The 27284-nt window shown below is 41.3% G+C and overlaps 2 protein-coding genes across 3 annotated transcripts in view; one reads left to right on the top strand and one right to left on the bottom strand.

Moving 5' to 3' along the window:
• Positions 1–6304: 6304 nt before the first annotated feature.
• On the bottom strand, positions 6305–15327 carry traip (TRAF-interacting protein). Its single transcript, XM_061832798.1, has 16 exons — positions 15201–15327; positions 14546–15119; positions 14411–14468; positions 14246–14329; positions 14126–14165; positions 13842–13969; positions 13643–13737; positions 13436–13549; positions 11578–11665; positions 7919–8008; positions 7744–7832; positions 7485–7637; positions 7326–7371; positions 7149–7253; positions 6994–7044; positions 6305–6517 (listed from the first exon to the last, which is right to left on the bottom strand). The coding sequence occupies exons 2-16, from the start codon at positions 14641–14643 to the stop codon at positions 6410–6412; spliced, it is 1347 nt and encodes a 448-aa protein (XP_061688782.1). The 5' UTR covers positions 14644–15119; positions 15201–15327; the 3' UTR covers positions 6305–6409.
• Positions 15216–27284, top strand: part of mon1a (MON1 secretory trafficking family member A) — an 18096-nt gene continuing 6027 nt past the window's right edge. The window contains exons 1-4 of one of the 2 annotated variants that reach the window (XM_061832797.1): positions 15216–15344; positions 15698–15861; positions 22192–22343; positions 26609–26980. In XM_061832797.1, coding sequence (XP_061688781.1) covers positions 22202–22343; positions 26609–26980 — 514 coding nt within the window. In that variant the 5' untranslated portion in view covers positions 15216–15344; positions 15698–15861; positions 22192–22201. The other variant, XM_061832796.1, reaches the window with a different exon arrangement.

The following is a 27284-nucleotide window of genomic DNA, read 5'->3' as shown; positions in this document are numbered from 1 at the left end:
TTAGAGATAGCCGACCTTTGGGTGAACTTTCAAAATGAATTGAAACGTACCATGACCTTCACAGGTGAACTTTGTTTGACCTGTAAATTTTGAATGCACAAGTCAAATTGTTAAAATTTCAGTACTTTTGCACAAGATGCTGCTCTCTAACAAAGCTGAATTGCAAATTTCACCTGTAGTTCTTTTTCATTTCCAATGTCCACTTTTGTGCCTTTCGGTGATACTTCCAATCGCTTAGTATCGCTGTTGCAACCAGCTAATGACACTCTAACTTTAGTGGCCACTTCCATTTGGGAACATCCTGTTTAAAGCCTAACAATGGCAGGTTATTGTTGATCAATTAATTGGTATTGTCTAACTCTTGTGATGTCAAAATGTAAACTGCATGGTGAAGAGTACTGCCTCAACACTAAATCCAATCAGCCAGGGTGTGTCCAATAGATGGCCATTCAATTGATTTTGTAGGGGGGGGCATTGTCACATTTTAACTTAAGAGATGCTCACCAATTACCAGGGCACTACAATATTGTGGGGAAAAAATGAGATCACAGTGGTCCTATAAGATCGTGTACCTATGTCCAAAAATCCCGTGATTTTTGTTTATGTCGCCATATTGCCGGTCCAACAAAGCATTGTTGAAATGGAATTCCTTTGAGACAAAACGAAAATATGTCTTATAGCACGACACCCAGAGTTTTGTCCAATTTCGGTAAAGATTTAGAAGGTATAAATAAATATATAAACCAAGGTACATGGAAAAATGAGAGACACGTGGCACAGAGGACCCATATTTAATGCCGAAGTCGATGTTTTCGCTGATAGAAAGTGGACTGTTAATTCATTTCCGCTTGTCTTGGACAACTGGATCAACACATGTATCTGGTGAATAAGTCATCGAGATTTACACAGAAGAGTTTGAAAGCGTATAAAAGTCTGAACGCATACAAATAATTCATTGCTGGATCTGTTCTCAATCAGGAATAAATCCCACATAAGTGATGGACCCACTCAGATTTCCATCCATCCATTCATCCATTTTATTTGCCGCTTATCCTCACGAGGGTCACGGGGAGTGCTGGACCCAGCTGTCAAGAGGCAAGAGGAAGGGTACACCCTGAACTGGTTGCCAGCCAATCGCAGGGCATATGGAGATAAACAGCTGCACTCACAATCACACCTGGTGGCAAATTAAGAGTGTCCAGTTAATGTTGCATGTTTTTGGAACCTGGGAGAAAACCGGAGTGCCCGGAGAAAACCCACACAGGCAATATTGCAAGTTCTCCCACTTGGAAATCATGGAGGGGTCTGCCTGTGATCTTTTACTCTATTCGACAGAAATGACGAAGGAGGAGCAGTGGGATGGAAACTTGTCTGCTCAAGACACGTCATAAATTGTTAGTTCACTATGATTTTTTAGAGTTAGGTTGTTGTAGCTAACAAAAATAACTACAGTGTGTGCTGAGCTCTGTAACGTCAGTGCACCATTCCTCGTTGATTTATATGGGCACCTACCTGTATGCTAACACGGAAAACGAAAGGCGGTAGAATATTATTTTTTTCAATATTGAGGCAAACTCCATTTATGAATTTTTTTTTCAAAAAGTAGAACATGTATATTAGTTCACCACAAGCAAAGCGAAATGTTTATTATTTGTTTAAAATTTGATGACGATGGCATCAAGACAAAAGAATAAACAAATCCAGTATTTCACAAAATTCTCCAATCTTTCAAGTGACTGACACAAAAGGATCTTAACTATAATGTTGGCCTTTTGAAGAGAGTATTGATTAAGCTTGTTAGCTCGGCAACACAATCAGCGCGATGGAGGTTGAAGCTGGGCAGCGTGATAGCAGCGTCGGCGAATCGTCCACAAAACCAAGTCTTCGTGAAGCACAGAGCCGCAGAACAACCAAAGTTTTTCGTCGGAAGCGTTAGACGATGTCCCCGTTCACGCAGCCGGACTTGTGCACCGAATCACGAGGTTTTGAAGAGCGCACCGACTAGTAACTCTGGAAAAAGCTTCAGCGAATTGGCGAGACTTGTCGAAGAAATGTCAGAAGAAGGCCCTCTGACGGTTAGCAAGTCCTCTCTTGTGTACTTGAGTCCCCAGAGGCCCGTGAAACACAAAAATACAAACAGTAACGGAGAGCACTCCCGAGTCTACAATACTGGTAGGCGTTAGGTGGAGAGGTTAAATGACGGCACCCAGTGGTGAATGGGTAATTCAGCAAAAAATGTGACGTCAGTGAAAACAACCTATAGGTCTCGTGCACTGTGAAAAATCTCCTCTGGTTCAACGACTCCCGAATTGCCGAGCAGCTTTGTTTGACCGGCAAAATAGCGCCGTGAAAACTGTGATGTCACGTGCACGATCTTTATTGGGGGGAAAATATAGACTGATAAGTGTCGAATGAGTCGACACTTATCAAATTGATTGGCACACTCCAGCCTGTTGCATTGGTCTTTAATGTCATGGTTCAAATTATTCTTCTGCAGTAAATTAGCTTTTTATGGCCAGCACTTCCTGAAATTGCAACCATCCACGGACTTTGTGTTTGTAACTGTGATGCTTGTAGCAAGACCACTGCCATAAAAAGCAGTGGCCTTGCTTAAAGGTTCAAGCTTACAGAGGAGGAAGTGGGGGTGGTTTGGCCATTTGAAGAAATACAATTGTTGCAATGAGCTAAGGTAACAAATAGCTAACCCTTGCAAACGCCGCTGCTTCAGTCACTCACTGGATAGGAATTTAAATAATCTACAAAAGGAACTCACATCAAAATACACAATGGCCCTCTTTCATTTGGCAGGAAAAGTACGAGTACGTATCCATCAATGATGCACCTCTAATAGCTTGCTCAGCACCAACAACCCTCCTCGTCCTGGCGCAGATCTCCAGGTCACGAATTCTTATATTTAAAATAAAACTCATTAATATTTGAACCTGTGTATTATTCAATTTAAAAAAAAAACTTAGTATTGCTTGCACAATAAACTGGGATTCATCCTACATCACATTTCAATCTAAGTGAAATTGTGTATAGTTAAAATAAAAGGACATTCTTTTTCCTTATACACTGGCTGAAATAAGTATTTTTAACACATTACGATTTTTCTCAATAAATATATATGCAAAGGTGCTATTGATGTGAAAATTTCCCCAGGTGGGAGCGAGGCAATTTATCCATACATACAAAGAAAGAGCAAATATCGCAAATGAGGTTATGTGTAGTTATGTGAAATGACAGGGAAAAGTATTGAACAAGCCAACGGGTATTGAATATTTTGTACAAAAGCCTTTTTTTTGCAATGAGTGCTTCAAGACGCATCCTATGTAGAGAAACTAGTTGCATCCATTGCTCAGGTGGGATTTTGGGTGATTCCGACACACAAGCAGTCTTCAAAGCTTGAAGGTTCTGTGGGCTTCTTTTATGGACTTTAAAATTCTCATGATTGTGGCATTTATCCATCCATCCATTCTCTGAGCCACTTATCCTCACGAGGATGCTGTCATTGGGCAGGAAGCAGGGTACACCCTAAACTAGTTGCCAGCCAATTGCAGGGTACAAAGAAATAAACAACCATTCATGCTCGCATTCAAACTTATGGGTAGTTTAGAAACTTCAATTAATGCCTGTTTTCAGGATGTGGTAGGAAATCTGAGTGCCCAGAGAAAACCCACGCAGGCATGGGGTGGAATATGCAAACTCAACACAGCTCGGGTCGGGATTTCAAGGTCCTCAGAGGCCAACACTCTGCATTTGCACCAAAGTGCCCCCATTGGGGCATTTAACAAAATTAAATAATTTTGGCCCTAAAACAGGAGAGGTTTAGTCTGATTTGAAATCAGACAGTGAGTTAAAAATAAACGAAGTGTGTGTTTTGGCACAGTGGATGTAAACATCTGGCTTCAACTCCATATGCTCCGGCAGCCACACACATGCGCTTCCATGTTACATCTCTCAAACATCAGGAGAACCAATATAAGGCTTTTATTTTATGGAATATTCTTGTCCGGCTGAGATCTGTAAACCGGCTTCTTTAAGCGTAGAACAAATTATTGCATATACTATTGCTGTGGAGGCGCCACATGCTGGTTAGTATGAAAGCAGTGGCCTGATGATTACACGCAATCAATACAGTAGAAAGTGATGTCCTATACTGCAGATTTTAAACTTTTCCTGTTCAGTTGCATGACCTTGCAGAATGGTGGATCTGTATGCCTTTTGTGCTGGAATTGTTTAGCTGTGTAACAGTGGATGTTGAATTTTAAATTTTTTCTGACTTTGAAAATTAAACCTGACAGAAAAGCAATTTAGGGGATGGACAGAGAGACAAAGTGGGCAAGGGGAATACGGGTCTGAACCACATCAGAACAATTATGAAACAGTCTAGATATTTGAACAGAAGATACACTACAGCGGTCAATGCAGGAGCCAGCCACCACTTAAAAACTGCCATAGCTTGCAAAAAGGGAGCCCACGTTAAGCACCAAAGAGAGGGCAGACGCCCCATCCCTCAGAGGCATGACAAGCAAAAGCAGGTTCGGGGGTTGGCGCTGGCCCCAGGAGTCAAGCCAAGAGAAATTTGAAAACTCACCAACCACCCTATCAACATTTTTAGTTCATGCTCCTTTGCCAATCAAATAAATCAATTTAGAAGTTAAATAATACGTAAACATTGCCATGAAAAGGCTGCAGAAATGCATTAGTCCACTCACAAATGAAACATGAATGATGCTGTTCGGCAGTTTTTTGGAGAACGGCAAGTTGTGCAAAATGTACTGAAAAAGAATAAATGGACACAGATCTATAATTTCCTCACTACAACCACGATGTCTATTCCAGCTGACTTTGGGCGAGGGGGAGGATAGGATACACCATTGATTCAACTAATCGCATGTAACATATGCAGTACACAAACAAACAAATCAGTTCTGGGAAAATTCAATCAGATGGATGTGCATTCAAAGGTTTAGAGGTTCACTAACAAATTACAAGTAGCCCATTCACGATGAAATTTTCTCCTAAAAGTGAGCTCCCCAACTATTTGTAATTAGTGGATGTTGAAATTCAGGGGTCCAGCTCCTCAGCACAACCAACTCATCACAGCGTCGTGGAAATATGTTGCCATAAGAAGGCATGCTCATTTACTGTTGTCAAGGAGACAATGTTGCAAATTGTTTTGAAATTGCTGTCTAAAGCAAAAAAAAGTTGTCTGGTCACCTTTCATTCACAGGAAGATGCGCAGTCACTCTTGAGGTTCATAGGGCGTATTTACTGGCTCTGGAACCACGGTATAAATTTTCGTTGTAATTAAGTGTCATATATTACTCAGATTGGGCGGTGGATATGGGGGAAGAACACAAGCACATTCATAATTGAAAAGTAGGAACACTTTCAGGATTGAATTAATTTTTCAGCATAGTCGGAAGCATCATAGCTGGAAAATGTCAGTGGTTTATCTATCCATTTTCTTAGTCACTTATCCTCACAAGGGTGGGGAGTGCTGGAGCCTATCCCAGCTGTCAAGTGGCAGGGTACACCCTGAACTGGATGCCAGCCAATCGAATGGGACATAGAGACAAACACCGGACTCACAATCACACCGAGGGGCAATTTAGAGTGTCCAATTAATGTTGCATGTTTTTGCGATGTGGGAGGAAATCAGAATGCCTGGAGAAAACCCACACAGGCACAGAGAGAACATGCAAACTTCACACAGGTGTGTCCAGGATCAAACCTGGGACCTCAGAACTGTGAGGCTAACGTTTTCCATCAGACCACCGTGCCACCCCCAGTGGTTTACCTTACCACCAAGAGACAATCACTTGGACAAAAAAGGTAATGGAGTAAATTGTATGGTTCATCATCATAATGATGACCACAGTGTACATTTGTAACACAGAAGAACTTAAATTAAAATGTAACTTAGCAATGCAGCAAGAAATGCGCATATACAGCACCTTCAGCATTCTTAATGTTGCAGGGTGAGGGTGGGGGGAATTCTACCGCCCACTGCATCAGAAGGCATCAAAGAGGCACAGGCAAGAGCATACATTATTTAAAAAAAATATATATCTTTATTATTGGAGTTGGTTTACTGTTGGTAAAAACACCTCACAAAATGCTCTCTGAAATAGGTTAGATGACAAACTAACCTTGATCAATCTCATGATTATCACATTCTCTGATGCAGTCACCCGAAGAAAACGTAAGCACGTTTACTTACAGCCACACACATAAAAACATGCCTTTACCAAAAAAAAACAAAAAAAATCCACTCATGAAGTGGTCAGCCACCTCACTGGTTTTAAAAAATTTATTGTGATTGGAAAGAGTCCTGTTCTAGGATAAATGCTGAAATCCCTGTGCTGCACGTCATGTTGCGTCTTGTCATGTGAGTCACTCATTACTCCAGGAAACTGTCCAACGTCAGACATGGTGCCATCTTGGGTGGAGGCCTGCACACCTTTTTTCTTGTAGCTTTTTTGAGTTGGCGAATGTTTGCCAACGGAGACTGTGTGAGAGGGTTGGGTTAAGGAATCTTGCTATTCACCTTACTGAGGTCATGTAACAAACTATCCAAAATGTTCATACGTTTTGGTTTTGCTGTTTGGAGATGGTAGTAAAAATAGGTATGTTGCTAATATGAAGTTATTGCATATTGGGATGCGAGTCAAAAGTTGACAAAATGGTCCTGAAGTCATCGATTTCTTGGGGCCAAGGTTTTAAACTCCATGCCCAGGGGCCGGAATGACCAACCAAGTCATTGCACGCGGTGCACTAAAGAAAATCATGTGCATCTGGGTTCATCTTTCCTTTTAAAATCTGTCCTTGAATTACAAATTGACTGAACTTCGAATAACATTGAGTTATTGCAAACATTTTTTAAACCCTTAACCCCTTTCATAAATAAAGGGAAGAAACTATTTTCCAGCCATTTGAGAGAAACCAATAATTGATGCAAGACAATGGAGCCGAAAAGGAGGATACAGGTTGGATGAATTTGGTTCGTCCTCCTAATCCATCATAACCACTGTTCACCTGAAATTAAAAGGGTTTTAATTTATCAAGAAGGCATAAAAAACAAAAATCCAATTGGCTTGGACAATCAAAACAAAAGGCACTGGGTGCCAGTTTTTACATACAGATCCGAGTTTCCTCTGAGGCTCAAGCATGCCACCTAAAGTCTTGTTTCGGAAGAGCAGAGAGTTCCTCATAAAAGGATCCATCGTTGCATCCTTCTCTCGGGCCTAAGAGACAAGACCCCTGAGTGAAAAATACTTTTGATTTGGAAACAGACCTTGTGAAATGCTAAAGTGTACCTTGTTTAATGTTGAAGCCCTCTCGTTGTGTTTAGACACCAATGACCTGACAAATTTTAGTGTATTAAACTTCAATTAGTCATTAGTTATTTAATTTTGAGTTAAAACAAAAGGAACAACAACATGCAACTCCTGCAATGCGATATGCAAAATACATACATTTGATGATCCAAACGCATTTTCTTGCTCGGGACCTTTATTGGCTTCTTGGCGGCATCTGGTGTAGTTATATCATAGGTTAGGTTGAGGTCAATGTCGTCACCATCTATAGGCTGGTGGAGGCAAGGCTGTTTCAGCTCCATTGGAGCAGGGCTGAAAGAGCAGCAAAGAAATGCCTGATGAGTACATATATAAAAAAAATAAATAAATAAAGTAAATGTATGGAGTATTATATACAGGTCTCATAGGTGGACAGTACCTCTCAAAGACAAGCCGACTAAGCAATTCATTTGTCTTTGCTGGCATGCTCAGAGATTTCTGAAGAAACTCCACTTTCTTCTTCAAACTCTGGGATAAGACACAGATAGATCCAGGCATAAAAACAAGGATTCTTTTGAAGCATAAATGCAAACAATTCTGTTGCTGTGCCTTACAGATATCTCTTTGTCAGCATTAGCGAGATCGTGTTGCAGCGACTTGGTGTCCTCTTTCCTTTGATTCACTTCAGCTGAAGCTTTTTGGAACTAATGACACACACAATGCTATGTAAACATAAGGATAATAACCAACATAGTTAGCAGTCATTTTTATACAATTTGATAAATGTAACGGTTAAGATATGGCCCACTGGATATCCTTTTCTAAATAATTTTACTGATGAGTATTTGAATTATTGGCAATGGCATCAAAAGGCCATAATTGTTTTGAATTTATTTTTTCATATTTCCAAAACTTTTAATGCCAAAAAGTCTTTACTGTTCGGCGTCCCAAATTAAGTTTCATAAAATACATGATTTTGGAAGATGCTAATTACATTTTTGGATATATGTGATTTTTCTCTGATTGCTTAATAGGCTTCTTCCATGAAAACTAACACAAGTACATCCTTGTATCTCAAACAAAAACAATGTAAGTGGAGTTTCAGGGCCCCTGCAGAGATGCATTTGTTTTTTTTTTTTTTTTTTTTACATAAATTAAACAGTCTGGAACACTGACGGGCTCTTTATAGAGCTCGTGCATGTGACGTCACAATTTCACGGCGGCATATTGCCGGTCAAACAGAGCTGCTTAACATTGTGGGAGACATTGAACCGGAGGAGAATATTTACAAAACCCAAGATCTCTTATGCTGTTGGTTGTCACAACAGACGAGACAGATATTCAAAGAGATCATTCTATGGAATACCAGCTGAAAACACCAGAAAATATTGATGGATTTCGGCAATTAAACATGATGGATAGTGCCCAACCAAAATACACACATGCCTGTGTAGCGATGGCTTCACTTCAGGTAGGAATTCTTCTTCTCAATCTCAAATTACCAAAAAGTATTTATAATACCAAATTGGGTCATTTGAGAACATAGCATGTTAAAAAAAAAAGTCTGTGGCAGAGGTTTACAGAGGTTAAGCGTGACCGCGACTATGTACGTTCCATGATGACGACCACCCCTTTTATGTCCAATCATAGTTAATGAATGCGAGATTGTGTAAAACCAGAGGTTGTTTATTGAAATATTAGTATTTGTATTTAATACTAGCTGAAAAGATCAATGGATTCCATCAAAGGTTAACGTGTTGCCGAACACACTTCCGCGTTCACAAGCCGTCAAAACCATCACTATGTGGTATTTATTCCTGGTGAGAACAGATCCAGCAACAAAGTATTCGTATGCGTCCAGACTTTTATACGCTTTCAAACTTTTTTGTGTAAATCTCGACTTACTCACCAGATCCATGTGTATATCCAGTTGTCCAAGACAAGCGGAAGCGAATTAACAGTCCAATTTCTTATCGGCGAAAACATCGATTTCGGTATTAAATATGGGTCCTCTATGCCGTGTTCAGGCCTCAATGCAAGGCCCGCTGCTGGTAACCGGTTTGTGGGTTCCGTGTAAATTTGTGATCGTAGCCTGTAGGTTACGGAACAATGTTCTCTAAAATACAATATTATAATTTCTTGACTGTTGAACAATTTTAAAATGTCTTTCATGTTATTTTACCCATTATCTTTGTTTGATGCCCAATATATGAAATAAAGTTTTACTTTCATTTATTTGTCTCATAAATTAATATGAATTTTTGATTTTTTGTTAATTATGTTATTATATCTTGACTTGCTAATATTATACATGTAAACTGAAATCTTCCAATGACTTGTTCACAGATTAACAGAAACATTGAAGAATTTTTCGTCAATTTGTTTGATGGTTCGAGTTCTTATAAATATCAAGTTTAGGTGAATCTATGTTGATATGAATAATAGTGAAACTTTTTGAATGTTTAATATTGCAAAATGGGACTGCTTCTTACAAAATTGAAATGATAGTCTGAACAAATGATAGTCTGTATTTGAGTATCAGCAAGATCAGTGATACTGTGAAAAATTACCTTTTTTTTTTAAGTTGCAGATGTTCTAAACAAATCATAGTATGATCCTGGACATTTGCATATGAATAATTACACATGAATTGAATCAATATATTACATTGTTTTTCCAAATGTGAAATTTTTATCAATTTCAGCTATTATCTATGAACAAGGAGCTATAACAGAGACTGAGAGATTTTAGCTGTCGCACTTATACTTTAAAAAGAAAAACGAAACGTCAATGTCATGCTCGGAATCTGATTCACATACCTGACCAGAAAATCCTCTCATTTTGACTTCTTTTCGTATTTCCGTAACATGATTGGAACATTTTACACTGAAGTAGTTTTAATCGACCCCCTTCATTATCTGTCTCATACACAAAATCTTGGTGAAAGTCCCATGATTGAAACGTTTTAACAGTAACAGTTTCCCCGCGTACAACATTTTGAAACTGCACCTTCTTACTGGGAGCTGCCATGTTTGTTTGATAATCGAGAATTCTCGCGATACGGGCCGCGCGATATTGCGTGATCTCGCGTGTCATGAAAGACGACATTAACCTGCTGATAACCATTTGTGAGTCATCTGGCGGAAGCCAGCAGTAAATTTCTATGTAGATCTATAAATTATTCTTATTCGTTTTAGTATGTCTACTGTCTACAGAAATTTTCATTGCGAACGGTATTTCTTTCGCGGGGTTTTTGCTATTGCGTAACCTACACGATTGTTCGCGGCTTACGTTGAGGCCTGCGAGTTGATCTAATTTTCCAAGTACCGTTGTTTACTTTCACCTTCTAAATGTCTGACAGTAAAGGACAAGACTCTGGGCATCGTGCTACAAGACATTTCCGTGTCGTCTCCAACCGACTTAGCATTGAGCCATGCTTTGTCAGTGACGCGATTCGATGACATAGGTGCACGAGCTCTATACTCCAGCGTAGCTGACAGTGCAATTGCATCACATGACCAACGCAGCTCCTCAGCGTGACTTGACGCGCACATTCTAAAAATTGTTGCTGCGAGTAGAATGCTCCAGAGATCATCTCTCGTGATTGGTCCGTTTTAGTCCCATGCTGATGATGTACTCAATGTTCTTCCCACAGACCATCTTCTTGAGTGATTTAGCAGCATAATTAAATGTATCATCTGGTCCTCTAGATCCAATTGGTCAAGCTACACTACAATATATAAAAGATGTTGTTTTGCTCATATAAATGTAAACAGGAGTAGCGAGCCATTACCTTCATGGTAACAATGACCTTCCCATCATGGCTGCCATTGAGGCACGACGATGAGCCAGGCTGTCTAACCCTGTGCTAATAACCGTGCCCGGGAAGCCCAACAGAAGAATTTGCGTGAGGTCCTGTGATTTTCTTGTGTCGTTCGATTGGTGAACTAGATTTAAATGTCACTTGCATTTAAATTGACTTGGCGCAAACAGTCCCCAATGCGCAAGTCAAAGTCTCAGTCTTGCGCACAAAATAATTGATAAATAAGCAATAATTGATGAATAAAAATAGTGAGCAGAATTTAGATCATCGTAACACATTAAAAGTACCATTACTTCTTAACAATAGAAGCTGCAAATGTGTGTGATTGTGTCTATATGGAACCAAGGCAGCATAAAAAAAAAAAAAAAACTGCAAAGTTTGATTTTGCTCCCGGTGTCACTACTGTTACTGACTACCCGTATGATTATTGAATTGCTAAATTGCGCTAACCTTGTCATTGGAGGTGAGAACTTCTCTCTTCAGTCTCTCACACATGTCGTTAGAAGACTTAAAGCTTCCCTTTAAGTTGTCGTACTCTCTAAAAAAAAATTGAATAAAATAAAAATGCAAGGGATGTAAAGTTGGACAACAACAAGTCAATCATGGCGAATTAAGTTGGATTTCCACTGTGAGGTTTAAGTGACATTTACGATTTTTACACTTTCAAGTGCCACAGATTGGATATGAGTCAAGGCAATGACGAATGCATAGAGTTGGATAGCTTTAAAGTGGAATCAGGACTCGTACATTTGTGAATAAAAATCTGAAACATATGGGATATTTGCCAATACAAGTGGAGTGTAAATATGCAGATTGGATATACAATACCCCATTAATGTCAGCTTGTCATCACAATACAGATTGGTGACAAATACATAGCTACTTGTGCCCAGACGACACAAATATACACCATCCATTTTTTATACTGCTTATCCTCACTACGGTTGCGGGTGTACTAGAGCCTATCCCAACTGTCTTTTGGGCAAAATCAGGCTACACCCTGAACAGATTGCCAGCCAAACACATCCAATTCCCTTTAGGTAGAATTTTAAAACAATGATCTCTTCTGTTTACACAGGGGTTGTGGGTTCGTATCCCACTGGGGCCTCCACTCCCTGAGAAGGGTTGCGTCAGGAAGGGCATCCGGCGTAAAAATTGTGTCAAACATATATGTGCGTTCATCTGAGATGACACGCTGTGGCGACCCCGAAAGGGACAAGCCGAAAGAAACCGACCGATCACTTATGTTTACAATTAAAACAACATGGAAATCTGAAAACCTATTTAATAAACATGCTTAAAGGCATAGTGGATACATAGTATTGGAGTGTTCCAGTTATTTACGTCAGGATTTTCCCTTTAACTGAAAATTAATGTCTTCATATGTCAATTATCATCCTCCTTAAAGACTAAAGACTGGTATCAACCCTAAAAAGATGGTATTGCTGTTTTTTTTTTTGTAGAATAGATGAAAAGTGAGTGTTTTTATGTATATTTGTTGTGGGGCAGGATGGATGATTCATTAACACATCTGGCTCACAGTTCTGAGGACCCGGGTTCAAATCCGGCCTCTCCTGTGTGGAGTTTGGATTTCTCCCCGTGTCTGCATGGGTTTTCTTTTTGTACTCCGGTTTCCTCACACATGCCCAAAATATGTATGGGAAGTTAATTGAAGACTAAATTACCCATAGGTGCGAATGGGTGTGCAAATGGTCGTTTGTGTGTGCTTTGTTATTGGCTAGCGACCAGTTTAGTGTACTTCTTGCCTAGAGTCAGCAAAGACAGCATGCTTAGGAGCCTGGTGAATATAAGCGGTACAGAAGATGGATCGTGGCTTATTAAACTGTATAACTGAGCGAATATATTAATTATAATGAAGCATAGATCCACCCAGAGCTCCAGTTGAAGAAGCATGAAAAAGCTCAGTCTCTTTGACATTGTCTGTGACAGGACAGAAAAAGATAAAATATCTGGCATTTTAACAGTTTTGGTCGTGTTGTATGTGTGGTTTGCTCCGATAATAACAACACAGAACACTACACACAGAAAGATGTTAAAAATGCGGCAGTCGAAATCTCACATGATAACACAATGTCCCAAAATTGAAGAACAAAAACATTCTTTTGGCTTTGTGCCAATGCTTTCTGAATGTCCCTAGTGGTTGTAGTAAGTCTTATAAAATGGTATTGTCCTCGAAAAACACCCACTTTTTTATACAACCCACCATCCACTGAAATATACATGGCTGGGGAAGGCCAAAATCAGGTCAATCGTCCAAAAGTGTGTACCAGGCGTTAGTCTTACGTACTTTTTGAGAGAGATACAGTAAATGGAGAGCTGCTCCACAGCAGATTGACTCACACCCATGTCTGTAATCATGGACTCCACTTCTGCTCTTTGGCCCTGTAACAAAACATCCAGACTGGAGACACAACAGAAGTGTAAGCAGACTTGAGGTACAAAGGAGGAAGCAGAACAACACGTATGCTTGAAGACAAAGTTTGAGTGCAGTTACCTTTCAAATGTTTTTATTTTGGTCCTCAGTCTACGGACCTCGTCCTTAGTAGCCCGAACATCTTCAACTTGAGTCTCCAGATAACCCATTTGTTTCTTTGAAGTTATAGTAGGAGCAAAATCATAAACATGACATTGACAGTGTGGTATAGGCGTTCGAAAAGAAAATGCATTTAAATGATGAGGACCAAATTGCATACTTTGAGAGCAGAACATAATATGTCCTTCTTTGAAATCTCTTTCCGCATACTTTCCAGGTCTTTCTTCTGATTGTCCACAGATTCCTTCAAACTATCTACTGTTTTCTGTTTGTCGCGACAGTCTCGCTCTTCAAAACCAAAAACATATTAAACATCAGTTTCTTTAACTGGGAATCATCACACATACATACACACACACATGCACATGCGCGCACAAACACACACACACACACACACACACACACACACACATATATACATACACACACATACACACATATTACCTTTCGCACTTAAAAGGACCCTTAGCCTATTAGGATCATTCTGAGAATGGGAAACAAAGTAAGTAAATAAATATAAATATGTCAATGTTTTACTAAACATTTTTTCACGATCATTGACACCTCTAAACTTTCTGGATATGCAGAATTCGTTTCTTCTCCCTCAGCATCAAAATAGAGCTTGGTGATGATTTGTCGGTTGCTGACCTACACATACAGGAGAAAGTATTCCTATTGAATTCCGATCAATATGTGCTTCTAATGTGTTGATCCATATGCGTAAATTACCTGCTTCCGACATCGTGGGCATGTTTTTTTTGGGCCTTGTTGAAACCATTGAAGAAGGCTAGTGGGTTTGAGTTAATGAAACAATTAAAACATAAAAAAAACCAATACAGTATTCATTTTCATAGCTGCCATTACCATTCATAGTGGAAAGTGTGTCCGCAGGGGACAGCAGCAACATCTCTGGACTGATCGAAGATATCGCAGCAAATTGCACAATGCGCTTGAATAGGCATCTTAATTCCCTAACGACCGTCCTGTTCTCGACGTCAAAAGGGGCTACGCTATGCATGAAATATGTACGCTAATGCATTGGGCTCATTTGCTGAGTCTGGGCCACATTAGCCAACACAGTAATGTTTAGCCTCGCCGGATCGTTGATCGGTTGTCGCCATACCTACCAAAGGACAACGTGATGTTACTGCATTGTCCGTTGTAAATAAACACCTGCCGTGTGTTATCTGTAATGTGTCTTTCAGACCATCTTTCTGTGTTTGTGTCGGTTAATCTAAAGGTGGCTACGACAAAGTCCTCTTTCGCCACTCTACGTTCAAATACAGTACTTGGCCCGCCTCATATGGTGCGTTCAAGGGCTGCGTCCGGGCTCCTCTGTCATACTATTCAGCCGTTGTCCTGAATTTCCTGATCATACAGGACACGGAGGACGGCAGTCCGGGTCAAGACGCACAAACCGTTCGACGGAATACTGGACCTACGTAAAAAGAAAAAAGGAGTATTAAGATCTCTGATAAATGTTACGGGGCGCTTTTACTTTAACTGGGGCGTCCATTACCGGGTTTACAGTAGTCGCTTTAGTACCATTAAAACATAGACCAATTATTTGTGTCTGAAGCAGTCCCACGTGATCCTTCTCTGCCATTCAGACGTCAGAAGCTCACACAACGTGACCTCACTCAGCCAAACAGCATTTTCGGCGGTGAGACATAAAATCTGGTGTTAGGGATGCCACAGCTAGTTGTTGCGCCCATGTTTGATGGGGCAGTGTTCCCATCAAAAACAATGCGTGTAAAGTGAAGTCTGGAACGTTCTCACTTCTCTACCGATTTTCGTGTGGTTAACTTTTTACTTTTTCCCCAAAAATACAACTGCGGTATCAATAGTAAACGTTTGGAGGGAAAAAATGTCAATGAAAGGTAATTCCCAGTTGTGTTGTGCCTTTACGGTGTTGTGTGCAACTGCATTTCAGGTTTCTTGTTACCCATCATCATACTCTGTTTTAGTTCCATTTCTTATCCTTGTTCGTATCTTTTGCTTTCTCAAATGGAGCAGAACTACATATCCCACAATTCACACTGGCGTATTTGTGCCAATTTCTGGTTGAGAAGCAGGAAGAGGACGGAAAGAAGATTCATTTTCTAGCATGTTTACTACTCCAGTAACTGTTCGAAGGGAGCTGTGTTCATTTTTGCTGCAGACAGTTCTGGAAATGAAAGGTAAGGCATTTAAAAATTAGCAACATGAGCTATTCACGTGCCCCCCCCCCTTCATATAAAAGGCGACACGATCACGAGTCATGTTGGCGAATTCACTGACTGATCTAATCGAAAGTTAGCTGTCGATCGAGTTTCTTCCGTATATGTCTGACTTCTTTCGGTTATTAAAACAACAGCAAAACAACAACGAGTGTATCAGAGTAGTTTACATACAATAGACTGCATACATTTTGATGGGCTTCCTCCATATTTTTGTTAGATTAGATTTACCAGAATCACAGTAGTGAATTTATAGTCATATTGAGAAATGTTATCCATCCATCCATTTTCTAAGCCTTTTATCCCCAAATGGGTCGCGGGAGTTCTGGAGCCTATCCCAGCTCTCATCGGGCAGGAGTCAGGGTACACCCTGAACTGGTTGCCAGTCAATCGCATGGAAACACACAACAGTCCCACTCACAATCACTCGTTTCGTTCCGGTAAAATGGAAATAACTTTTGAGTGGAGGTGAAAGACAGCTAGCTAATTCTCAAGCTGTGGTTTAATGGAGTCTCTTGATGTTAGTACAGTGAAGAAAATAAGTATTTGAACACCCTGCTATATTGCATGTTCTCCCATTCTCTCATGGAGGGGTCTGAAATTTTCATTGTAGGTGCATGTCCACTGTGAAAGAGATAATCTAAAAAAAAAAATAAATCCAGAGCTCACAATGTACGATTTTTTTTAATGATTTATTTTAGTGAGACAGCTGCAAATAAGTATTTGAACACCTGAGAAAACCAATGTTAATATTTGGTACAGTAGCCTTTGTTTGCAATTACTGAAGCCAAATGTTTCCTGTAGTTGTTCACCAGGTTTGCACACACTGCAGGAGGGATTTTGCCCCACTCCTCCACACAGATCCTCTTGAGATCAGACAGGTTTCTGGGCTGTTGTTGAGAAACACGGAGTTTCAGCTCCCTCCAAAGATTTTCCATTGGGTTTAGGTCTGCAGACTGGCTAGGCCACGCCAGAACCTTGATATGCTTCTTACGGAGCCACTCCTTGGTTTTCCTGGCTATGTACTTCAGGACATTGTCATGTTGAAAGACCCAGCCACGACCCATCTTCAATGCTCTGACTGAGGGAAAGAGGTTGTTCCCCAAAATCTCACAATACATGGCCGCGTTCATCCTTTCCTTAATACAGTGCATTCGTCCTGTCACATGTGCAGGAAAACACCTCCCAAAGCATGATGTTACCACCCCCATGCTTCACAGTAGGGATGGCGTTCTTGGGATGGAACTCATCATTCGTCTTCTTCCAAAGACTGTTAGTGGAATTATGACCAAAAAGTTAAATTTTGGTCTCATCTGACCACAAAAATTTCTCCGATGACTCTTCTGTATCATCCTAATGGCCATTGGCAAACTGAAGACGGGCCTTGACATGTCTACGGTCTACGCAGGGGAACCTTCCGTGCCATGCAAGATTTCAAACCATGACGCCTTTGTGTATTACCAACAGTCACCTTGGAAACGGTGGTCCCAGCTCTTTTCAGGTAATTGACCAAGTCCTCTTGTGTAGTCCTGGGCTGATTCTTCACCTTTCTAAGGGATCATTGAGACCCCATGAGGTGAAATATTGCATGGGGCTCCACTCCGATTGAGATTGACCATCATGTTTGGCTTCTTCCATTTTCTAATGATTGCTCCAACAGTGGACCTAATTTCACCAAGCTGCCTGGCAATTTCTCTGTAGCCCTTTCCAGCTATGTGGAGTTGTACAGTTTTGTCTCTGGTGTCTTTGGACAGCTCTTTGGTCCTGGCCATGTTACAAGGTTGAGTCTTACTGATTGTATGGGGTGGACAGGTGTCTTTATGCAGTTACCGACCGACAGGCGCATCTGATTCAGGATAATACATGGAGTGGAGGTGGACTTCAAATACTTATTTGAAGCTGTATCACCCAATTAAATCGTTAAAAAAATCATACATTGTGATTTCTGGATTTTTCTTTTAAGATTGTCTCTCTCACAGTGGACATGCACCTACCATGAAAATTTCAGACCCCCTCCATAATTTCCAAGAGGGAGAACTTGCAATATAGCAGTATTTTAAAATACTTATTTTCTTCACTGAACGAGTTTCTGGAACGAAATGCCTTGGAGCTCTCGTAGATGATAAATTAATATGGAACCCTATCTTATGTGAACAGTCAAATTAATTCAAATACAGAAACATTACTCTACAAGCTTAGATGTAGATTTCATTTTAAGACCTTACATATAAATTACTACTACTACAATTGAGGGATTTTTTTTTTGCCCCTGGCAGTGTTAATCTGCAAGGCGTAAGTAGAAATTCAGATAATGTAGGTCGAAGGCAAAAGAGAGGAGGAAAGCGGCTTAGTCGGCAGAAGAAGCAGAATGCACAGACCCTACAGCTGTGTGTAGGGACTTTGAATGTTGGGACTATGACGGGAAAAGCTCAGAAGTTGGTTGACATGATGATTAGGAGAATGGTTGATATATTGTGCATCCAGGAGAGCAAGTGGAAAGGGAGTAAGGCTAGAAGTTGAAGAGCAGGGTTTAAATTATTTTACCATGGAGTAGATGGGAAGAGAAATGGAGTAGTAGTTATTTTAAAGGAAGAGCTGGCTAAGAATGTCTTGGAGGTGAAAGGAGATTTAGATCGAGTGATGCGGCTTATATTTGAAATTGAGGGTATTGTGTATAATGTGATTAGCGGCTATGCCCCACTGGTATCGTCTGACCTCGAGTTGAAAGAGAAACCCGAGAGAGAGAGAAAGTGAGAGTTGTGATCAGTGCAGATTTCAATGGACATGTTGGCGAAGGAAACAGGGGTGATGAAGAAGTGATGGGTAAGTACGGCATTCAGCAAGGGAGCTTTGAGGGTGAGATGGTGGTGAACTTCACAAAAAAGATGGAATTGGCAGTGGTGAACAGTTATTTCTAGAAGAGACAGGAACATATGGTGACCTACAAGAGCGGAGGTAGGAGCACGCGGATGTATTATACTTTGTGCAGACGATGTAATTTGAAGGAGGTTACTGACTGTAAGGGAGTGGTGGGGGAGAGTGTAGCTCAACAGCATAGGATGGTGGTGTGTAGGATGACACTGGTAGTGGATACCAGGTGGTGGAAGTTGAGAAAGGAAGAATGTTGTGTGGCTTTCTGGAAAGAGATGAGACAGGCTCTAGATGGACACGAAGAGCTCCCAGAAGACTGGAATACTCCTGCGAAGGTAGAGAGGCAGGCAGGAGAGTACCTGGGGTGTCTTCTGGGAGGAAAGGGGAGAAGGAAACTTGGTGGTGGAACCCCAAAATACAGGAAGTCATTCAAGGAAAGAGATTAGCAAAGAAGTGGGACACAGAGAAGACTGAGGAGAGGCGAAAGGAGCACATTGAGATGCGACGTAGGGCAAAGGTAGAAGTGGCGAAGCCTAAACAAGAGGCATATGACGACATGTACACCAGGTTGGATACGAAAGAAAGAGAAAGGGATCTCTACAGGTTGGCCAGACAGAGGGATAGAGATGGGAAGCATGTGCAGCAAGTAAAGGTGATTAAGGATAGCGATGGAAATATGTTGACTGACGCCAGTCGTGTGCTAAGTTGATGGAAAGAGTACTTTGAGAAGTTAATGAATGAAGAAAATGGGAGAGAAGGTAGAGTAGAAGAGGCAACCGCGAATGACCAGGAAGTGGCAATGATTAGTAAGGGGGAAGGTAGAAAGGGACTGAACAAGATGAAAGATAGTTGGTCCTAATGACATACCGGTGGAGATATGGAAACAATTTGGAGAGGTGGCTGTGGAATTTTTGACCACCTTTTTCAATAGAATACTATTCGGAGAGAAGATGCCAGAAGAATGGAGGAAAAGTGTACTAGTTCCGAGTTAAGAACAAAGGTGATGTTCAGAACTGTGGAAACTACAGAGGAACAAAGATGATGAGCCACACAATGAAGTTATGGGAAAGAGTAGTGGAGGCTCGTTTCATGTCAGAAGTTAGTTTATGCGAGAAAAAGTATAGTTACATGCCTAGAAAGAGTACCAGAGATGCATTATTTGCGTTGAGGATGCTTGTGGAAAAATACAGAAAAGGTCAGAAGGAGCTACGTTGTGTCTTTGTAGACCTAGAGAAAGCCCATGACAGAGTACCAAGAGAGGAACTGTGGTACTGCATGCGGAAATCTGATGTGGCGGAGAAATATATCATATATATAACAATAGTACAGGACATTTATGAGGACAGCAGAACAGCGGTGAGATGTGCCGTAGGTGCGACAGAAGAATTTAAGGTAGAGGTGGGACTGCATCAGGGATCAGTTCTGAGCCCCTTCCTATTTGCTGTGGTAATGGATAGGCTGACAGATGAGGTTAGACTGGAATCCCCTTGGACTATGATGTTTGCAGATGATATTGTGACAGGCAGTGAAAGCAGTGAGCGGGTGGAGGAACAATTAGAAAGATGGAGGCACGCAGTGGAAATGAGAGGAATAAAGATTAGCCGAAATAAAACAGAGTATATGTGCATGTATGAGAGGGGCGGTGGGGGAAGAGTGAAGCTCCAGGGAGAAGAGATAGCAATGGTGGACGACTTCAAATACTTGGGGTCAACATTACAGAGCAATGGAAAGTGTGGTAAGAAAGTGAAGAACCGGTCCGAGCGGGGCGGAACAGTTGGCGGAAGGTGTCTGGTGTTCTATGTGACAGAAGAGTCTCCGCTAGGATGAAGGGCAAAGTCTCTAAAACAGTGCTAAGGCCATGATGTAGGGATTAAAGACTGTGGCACTGAAGAAACAACAGTGCGTGAATGAGAAAAGTAGAGGGGGAAGAGTGAGGCTACAGGGAGAAGAGATAGCGAGGGTGGACGACTTCAAATACTTGGGGTCAACAATACAGAGCAATGGAGAGTGTGGTCAGGAAGTGAAGAAACGGGTCCAAGCAGGTTGGAACAGCTGGCGAAAGGTGTCTGGTGTGTTATGTGACAGAAGAGTGTCTGCTAGGATGAAGGGCAAAGTTTACAAAACAGTGGTGAGGCCGGCCATGATGTACGGATTAGAGACGGTGGCACTGAAGAAACAACAGGAAGCTGAACTGGAGGTGGCAGAAATGAAGATGTTGAGGTTCTCACTCGGAGTGACCAGGTTGGATAGGATTAGAAATGAGCTCATTAGAGGGACAGCCAAAGCTGGATGTTTTGGAGACAAGATTCGAGAGAGCAGACTTCGATGGTTTGGACATGTTCAGAGGCGAGAGAGTGAGTATATTGGTAGAAGGATGCTGAGGATGGAGCTCCCAGGCAAAAGAGCGAGAGGAAGACCAAAGAGAAGGTTTATGGATGTGGTGAGGGAAGACATGAGGGCAGTTGGGGTTAGAGAGGAAGATGCAGGAGATGGGCTAAGATGGCAAAAGATGACACGCTGTGGCGACCCCTAACGGGACAAGCCGAAAGGAAAAGAAGAAGAAGAAGAAGACTGAAGAAACAACAGGAAACAGAACTTGAGGTAGCAGAAATGAAGATGTTGAGGTTCTCGCTTGGAGTTAGCAGGTTGGATAGGATTAGAAAGGAGCTCATTAGAGGGACAGCCAAAGTTAGATATTTTGGAGACAATATTAGAGAGTGCAGACTTTGATGGTTTGAACATGTCCAGAGGCAAGAGAGTGAGTATTTTGGTCGAAGGGTGCTGAGGATGGAGCTGCCATGTAAAGAGTGAAAGGAAGACCAAAGTAAAGGTTGATTGATTGTTGTGAGGGAGTGCATGAAGACTGTGGGTGTTAGAGAGGAAGATGCATGAGATAGGCTTAGATGAAAAAAAGATGACATGCTTTAGCAACCCCTCATGGGACAAGCCAAAAGGAAAAGAAGAAGACAATCGAGGGATTTTTCTCCATCTGGCCTCTTTTGTGAAGTTGTTCGGGATCTACTCACAAATAAATGCAATTGTGGTTCTGGAAAAAAGTTTTCCGTATTAATAAAAAGACACTTTCTACTCTCACACTGACCCACTTTAAAAAAAAAAAAAAAAAACTCAAATTTTATAAAGTTGAAAGGCTTGTACTCTTTACCCAAGAATGTTTTGAACAGAAAAACTATTGCTTTCACACTCCATCCAAATGTTATTTTCGGTTTTGGAGTGTCAGTATGATTTAAGGTATTTTGAAATTTGCCATCCCAAAAACTGTAAAAGGAATCAAAAGGAGATGTTTATTTTGTTTAGTTTTGTAATTATGTATAATGATAAGCCAGTAGGTTTTCATGTAAATATATATCAGTAGAAGTTTGGTCTTGATCACTTTAATTTCTTCCATGTACTCTCCCCAAGGTGTGTGTACATGCTCTCTGTGATCGTGATGGATGGAGTAAGCCAAAGACCTTCTGTACCATGGGAGAATGGTACCCTGACACCTGTCCACCGGTTTTCCTCCGAGAGGGCAGACAGTCCCACGCCAGGTCTGGTAGAGGGAACTGAACCAGGTGAGGCTGTCCAAAATTCCATTACGCAGTTCCATGCAGTCTAACATTTTGCATTTCATAAATTACCCCCCCAAAAACTATGATTTCAAATTGATTAATTAAATATAGAGTTTGACATTGCATAGGGTTTTTAGGATTCTTCAGTAAAGCTGGTAAATTACTATAAACCGGAATTTTGATAATCCTCCAAACCATATAGGAGCAAATAAGAGAGGTTCTAGGATGTACGCCTCTTCCAACATCTACAGATATTAAGGTACAAGTCAATATTCTTACTAATGTTGTGGTTACGTTTAATAAGTATGGGGTATTTTTAGTATATGTGACAACAGGAGTTGTGTGCAGATTGTAATGGACATATTGGTAAAGGAAACAGGGGCGATGAAGAAGTGATGGGTAAGTACGGCATCCATGAAAGGAACTTTGAAGGGCAGATGGTGGTGGACTTTGCAAAAAGGATGGAGATGGCTGTAGTGAACACTTATTTCCAGAAGAGGGAGGAACATATAGTGACCTACAAGAGCGGAGGTAGAACCACGCAGGTAGATTATATTTTGTGCAGACGATGTAATCTGAAGGAGGTTACTGACTGTAAAGTATGGTAGGGGAGAGTGTAGCTCGACAGCATAGGATGGTAGTATGTAGGATGATTCTGGTGGTGGGTAGGAAGATTAAGAAGACAAAGGTAGAGCAGAGAACCATGTGGTGGAAGCTGAGAAAGGAAGAATGTTGTGCGGCCTTCCGGAAAGAGGTGAGACAGGCTCTCGATGGACAACCGAAGCTCCCGGAAGACTGGACGACGACAGCCAAGGTGATCAGAGAGACAGGCAGGAGAGGACTTGGTGTGTCATCTGGTAGGAAAGGGGAGAAGGAGACTTGGTGGTGGAACCCCAAAATACAGGGAGTCATACAAGGAAAGAGATTAGCGAAGAAGAAGTGGGATACTGAGAGGACTGAGGAGAGGCGAAAGGAGTACATCGAGATGCGACGTAGGGCAAAGGTAGAGGTGGCAAAGGCTAAACAAGAGGCATATGAAGACATGTACACCAGGTTGGACACGAAAGAAGGAGAAAAGGATCTCTACAGGTTGGCCAGACAGAGGGATAGAGATGGGAAGGATGTGCAGCAGGTAAGGGTGATTAAGGATAGAGATGGAAATGTGTTGACTGGTGCCGGTAGTGTACTAAATAGATGGAAAGAATACTTTGAGAAGTTGATGAATGAAGAAAATGAGAGAGAAGGAAGAGTTGAAGAGGCAAGAGTGAAGGACCAGGAAGTGGAAATGATTACTAAGGGGGAAGTCAGAAAGGCACTACAAAGGATGAAAAATGGAAAGGCAGTTGGTCCTGATGACATACCGGTAGAGGTATGGAAGCAATTTGGAGAGATGGCTGTGGAGTTTTTGACCAACTTATTCAACAGAATACTAGCGGGCGAAAAGATGCCTGAAGAATGGAGGAAAAGTGTTCTAGTTCCCATTTTTAAGAACAAAGGGGATGTTCAGAGCTGTGGGAACTATAGAGGAATAAAGTTGATGAGCCACACAATGAAGTTATGGGAAAGAGTAGTGGAGGCTAGACTCAGGACAGAAGTAAGTATCTGCGAGCAACAGTATGGTTTCATGCCTAGAAAGAGTACCACAGATGCATTATTTGCCTTGAGGATGCTCGTGGAAAAGTACAGAGAAGGTCAGAAGGAGCTACATTGTGTCTTTGTGGATCTAGAGAAAGCCTATGACAGAGTACCAAGAGAGGAACTGTGGTACTGCATGCGTAAGTCTGGTGTGGCAGAGAAGTATGTTAAAATAGTACAGGACATGTATGATGGTAGCAGAACAATGGTGAGGTGTGCCTTAGGTGTGACAGAGGAATTTAAGGTGGAGGTGGGACTGCATCAGGGATCAGCTCTGAGCCCCTTCCTGTTTGCAGTGGTAATGGATAGGCTGACAGATGAGGTTAGACTGGAATCCCCTTGGACCATGATGTTCGCAGATGATATTGTCATATGCAGTGAAAGCAGGGAGCATGCAGAGGAACAATTGGAAAGATGGAGACATGCACTGGAAAGGAGAGGAATGAAGATTAGCCGAAGTAAAACAGAATATATGTGCGTGAATGAGAAAAGTAGAGGGGGAAGAGTGAGGCTACAGGGAGAAGAGATAGCGAGGGTGGACGACTTCAAATACTTGGGGTCAACAATACAGAGCAATGGAGAGTGTGGTCAGGAAGTGAAGAAACGGGTCCAAGCAGGTTGGAACAGCTGGCGAAAGGTGTCTGGTGTGTTTTGTGACAGAAGAGTGTCTGCTAGGATGAAGGGCAAAGTTTACAAAACAGTGGTGAGGCCGGCCATGATGTACGGATTAGAGACGGTGGCACTGAAGAAACAACAGGAAGCTGAACTGGAGGTGGCAGAAATGAAGATGTTGAGGTTCTCGCTCGGAGTGAGCAGGTTGGATAGGATTAGAAATGAGCTCATTAGAGGGACAGCCAAAGCTGGATGTTTTGGAGACAAGATTCGAGAGAGCAGACTTCGATGGTTTGGACATGTTCAGAGGCGAGAGAGTGAGTATATTGGTAGAAGGATGCTGAGGATGGCGCTCCCAGGCAAAAGAGCGAGAGGAAGACCAAAGAGAAGGTTTATGGATGTGGTGAGGGAAGACATGAGGGCAGTTGGGGTTAGAGAGGAAGATGCAGGAGATAGGCTAAGATGGCAAAAGATGACACGCTGTGGCGACCCCTAACGGGACAAGCCGAAAGGAAAAGAAGAAGAAGAAGAAGACAACAGGAGTTGTGTGGAAAAATTGAAGTCTTGGAAAAACATCCAATCCTGGCTACTTTTTGCCAAACATCACTTGAAATCCTCCAAATAGATAAAATGGATGATGAAATGAAGCCTGAGCGTTTTGGCTGTGATTACAAAAGTTAGAGCTGGGAGAATTATGGTTTGCGACTGGTTATCTTCAGTTATTTCTTAGCTAAGCAAAGCACAATTCCAATCCAATCACATTCAATGGAGAACAATGAAACATTGATCATAAATACTAGTAAATGCATTAAAATGAAGAAAATTTTGCCAGCGTTCTGTTGCTGACACTGTGTTGAGAGTATTAAGGACATTTTCCACTTGCTTTGTGTACTGAAGTTCATTTTCCCAAGTCTCAGTGAAGATCAGTTACTGTATATGACCTTTTAGCCAAATTTGATGTATCATTGCCTCAAAAATGATTTGATGATAAAGTTTCATGAAGTAGAGGATAAGTCATTTGCAAGCAAACAAAATGTTTACTTCAAAAGCACACAATCCTTCATATCTTAAATGGGTATAGATAGACCTGTTGTCACGTTGGTGTTGTATTTTTCCAGGTTCCTGAAATTATGCATGCTCAGTCTCTAACAGACTTTATGGGGGCCACAAATGGAACAAAGTCATCATTAGTTAACATTCAAGTTTCCACCAGTGCTTCTTCTACTTCGACAAGTCACAGTGTTTGCTAGAAAAAAGTACCCATTTTGTTGTGTGACAAAAACGTGCACACAGAATGATATTGTCACTTATTAACCTCCCTATGGTGTGAAAAGTGTTCACATGTTTTATCCTACTACCAATTCTACATTACCACTTGAATAGCAAGTCATTGTTTCAACATGGATTGAAGTCTTGGCACATACCCCAGGTTGAATCTTTTACCTATTATAATATTGTGGACCCTTATGGCGATTGATTTCTTTCTACTCCAGATAGCAAGGTGGCTTACTGTTTAGCACGTCTTCCTCAAAAAGAATTGAGTCAATTCCTGTGTGGAGTTTTCATTCTTTTTGGGGTTACCTGGGTTTTCCAGGTACGCTTGCTTTGCTCGGACATTACAACAGTAGTAAAGACTCTAAATTGTGCATTGTTTACAATGTGATGTGTCAGTGGTTGTTCATTTATATTTTAGACCCTCTCATCCAACATGAGTTACCACTGACCTCATAAATTTTCAAAAATGGCCCATAACAGAGTCCAAAACCTTTAGAAAGGAATGAATACTATACATGGAGACTAAATCCATTCCCCCCCACCCCATTTTCATTTTATTGTGGTAGGGTAATACTTTTGTCCTTGTTGCGTCTGTTCTTGTCATTGCCTGAATTTGTTGTAGTATTTTAGACTTTTTCATCTTGATTGTTTTTCCCACCCAGCTTATGCACTTTGTTCAGCGTGATCAAACGCATCCCACATGATATACTTAGATATACATCTGTAAATGACTCTGATTCAAACAGGTGCAGGTCAGAAAAGTGCCATGTTTGTCCATGCACAGTCCTTTGAGGATCTGACTGCTGAGGCCGAAGAGGCTAGCAAGGAGGCTGAGGTGCTCAAATCCCAAGAGTGTTCCCAGGATATTAAAGTGCTGGTGGAAGAGAAAAGAGTAAAGCAACATAATATTCCATCAGACTGCAGGACCAAAGAGGAAGATGTGTCCAGCGAGGCATGGAGGAGCCACAAAAAGCACATGTTTGTGATGAGCGAGGCAGGAAAGCCAATTTATACCCGTTATGGCACAGAGGAGGCTCTGTCCAGCACCATGGGTGTGATGATGGCCCTCGTATCTTTTGTCGAGGCTGAGAACAACATCATCCGCTCCATCCATGCAGGTGAGAGCACACTGAATCTAATGAGCTCTAATAAGTACCATTACAAATAGTAATATTTTTCATGGACTGCACTCATAAAGGGAAAAGTCCCAAATCGAAATTATCGGTTAACATTTTCCATTTTGAAATACTATCATGCATGAGATTTCACAAGATGTCAGCCCAAAATAGCAAACATATCCAAAAGAATGAGCAGCCTCAATCTCAGATGCAGAGGGACAAATGTCAGAATAGAACGAGAAGGTACACAGGAATTTCCATGTAGTAAGCAAAAAAGTTCAAAGCAGAATGACTCGAGTGGTGG

This window comes from Syngnathoides biaculeatus, chromosome 10 (genome assembly GCF_019802595.1).
Source record: "Syngnathoides biaculeatus isolate LvHL_M chromosome 10, ASM1980259v1, whole genome shotgun sequence".
NCBI classification, from domain to species: domain Eukaryota; kingdom Metazoa; phylum Chordata; class Actinopteri; order Syngnathiformes; family Syngnathidae; genus Syngnathoides; species Syngnathoides biaculeatus.
The sequence above is the reverse complement of the archived record's forward strand: the minus strand, read 5'-3'. Positions and strand labels throughout refer to the sequence as shown.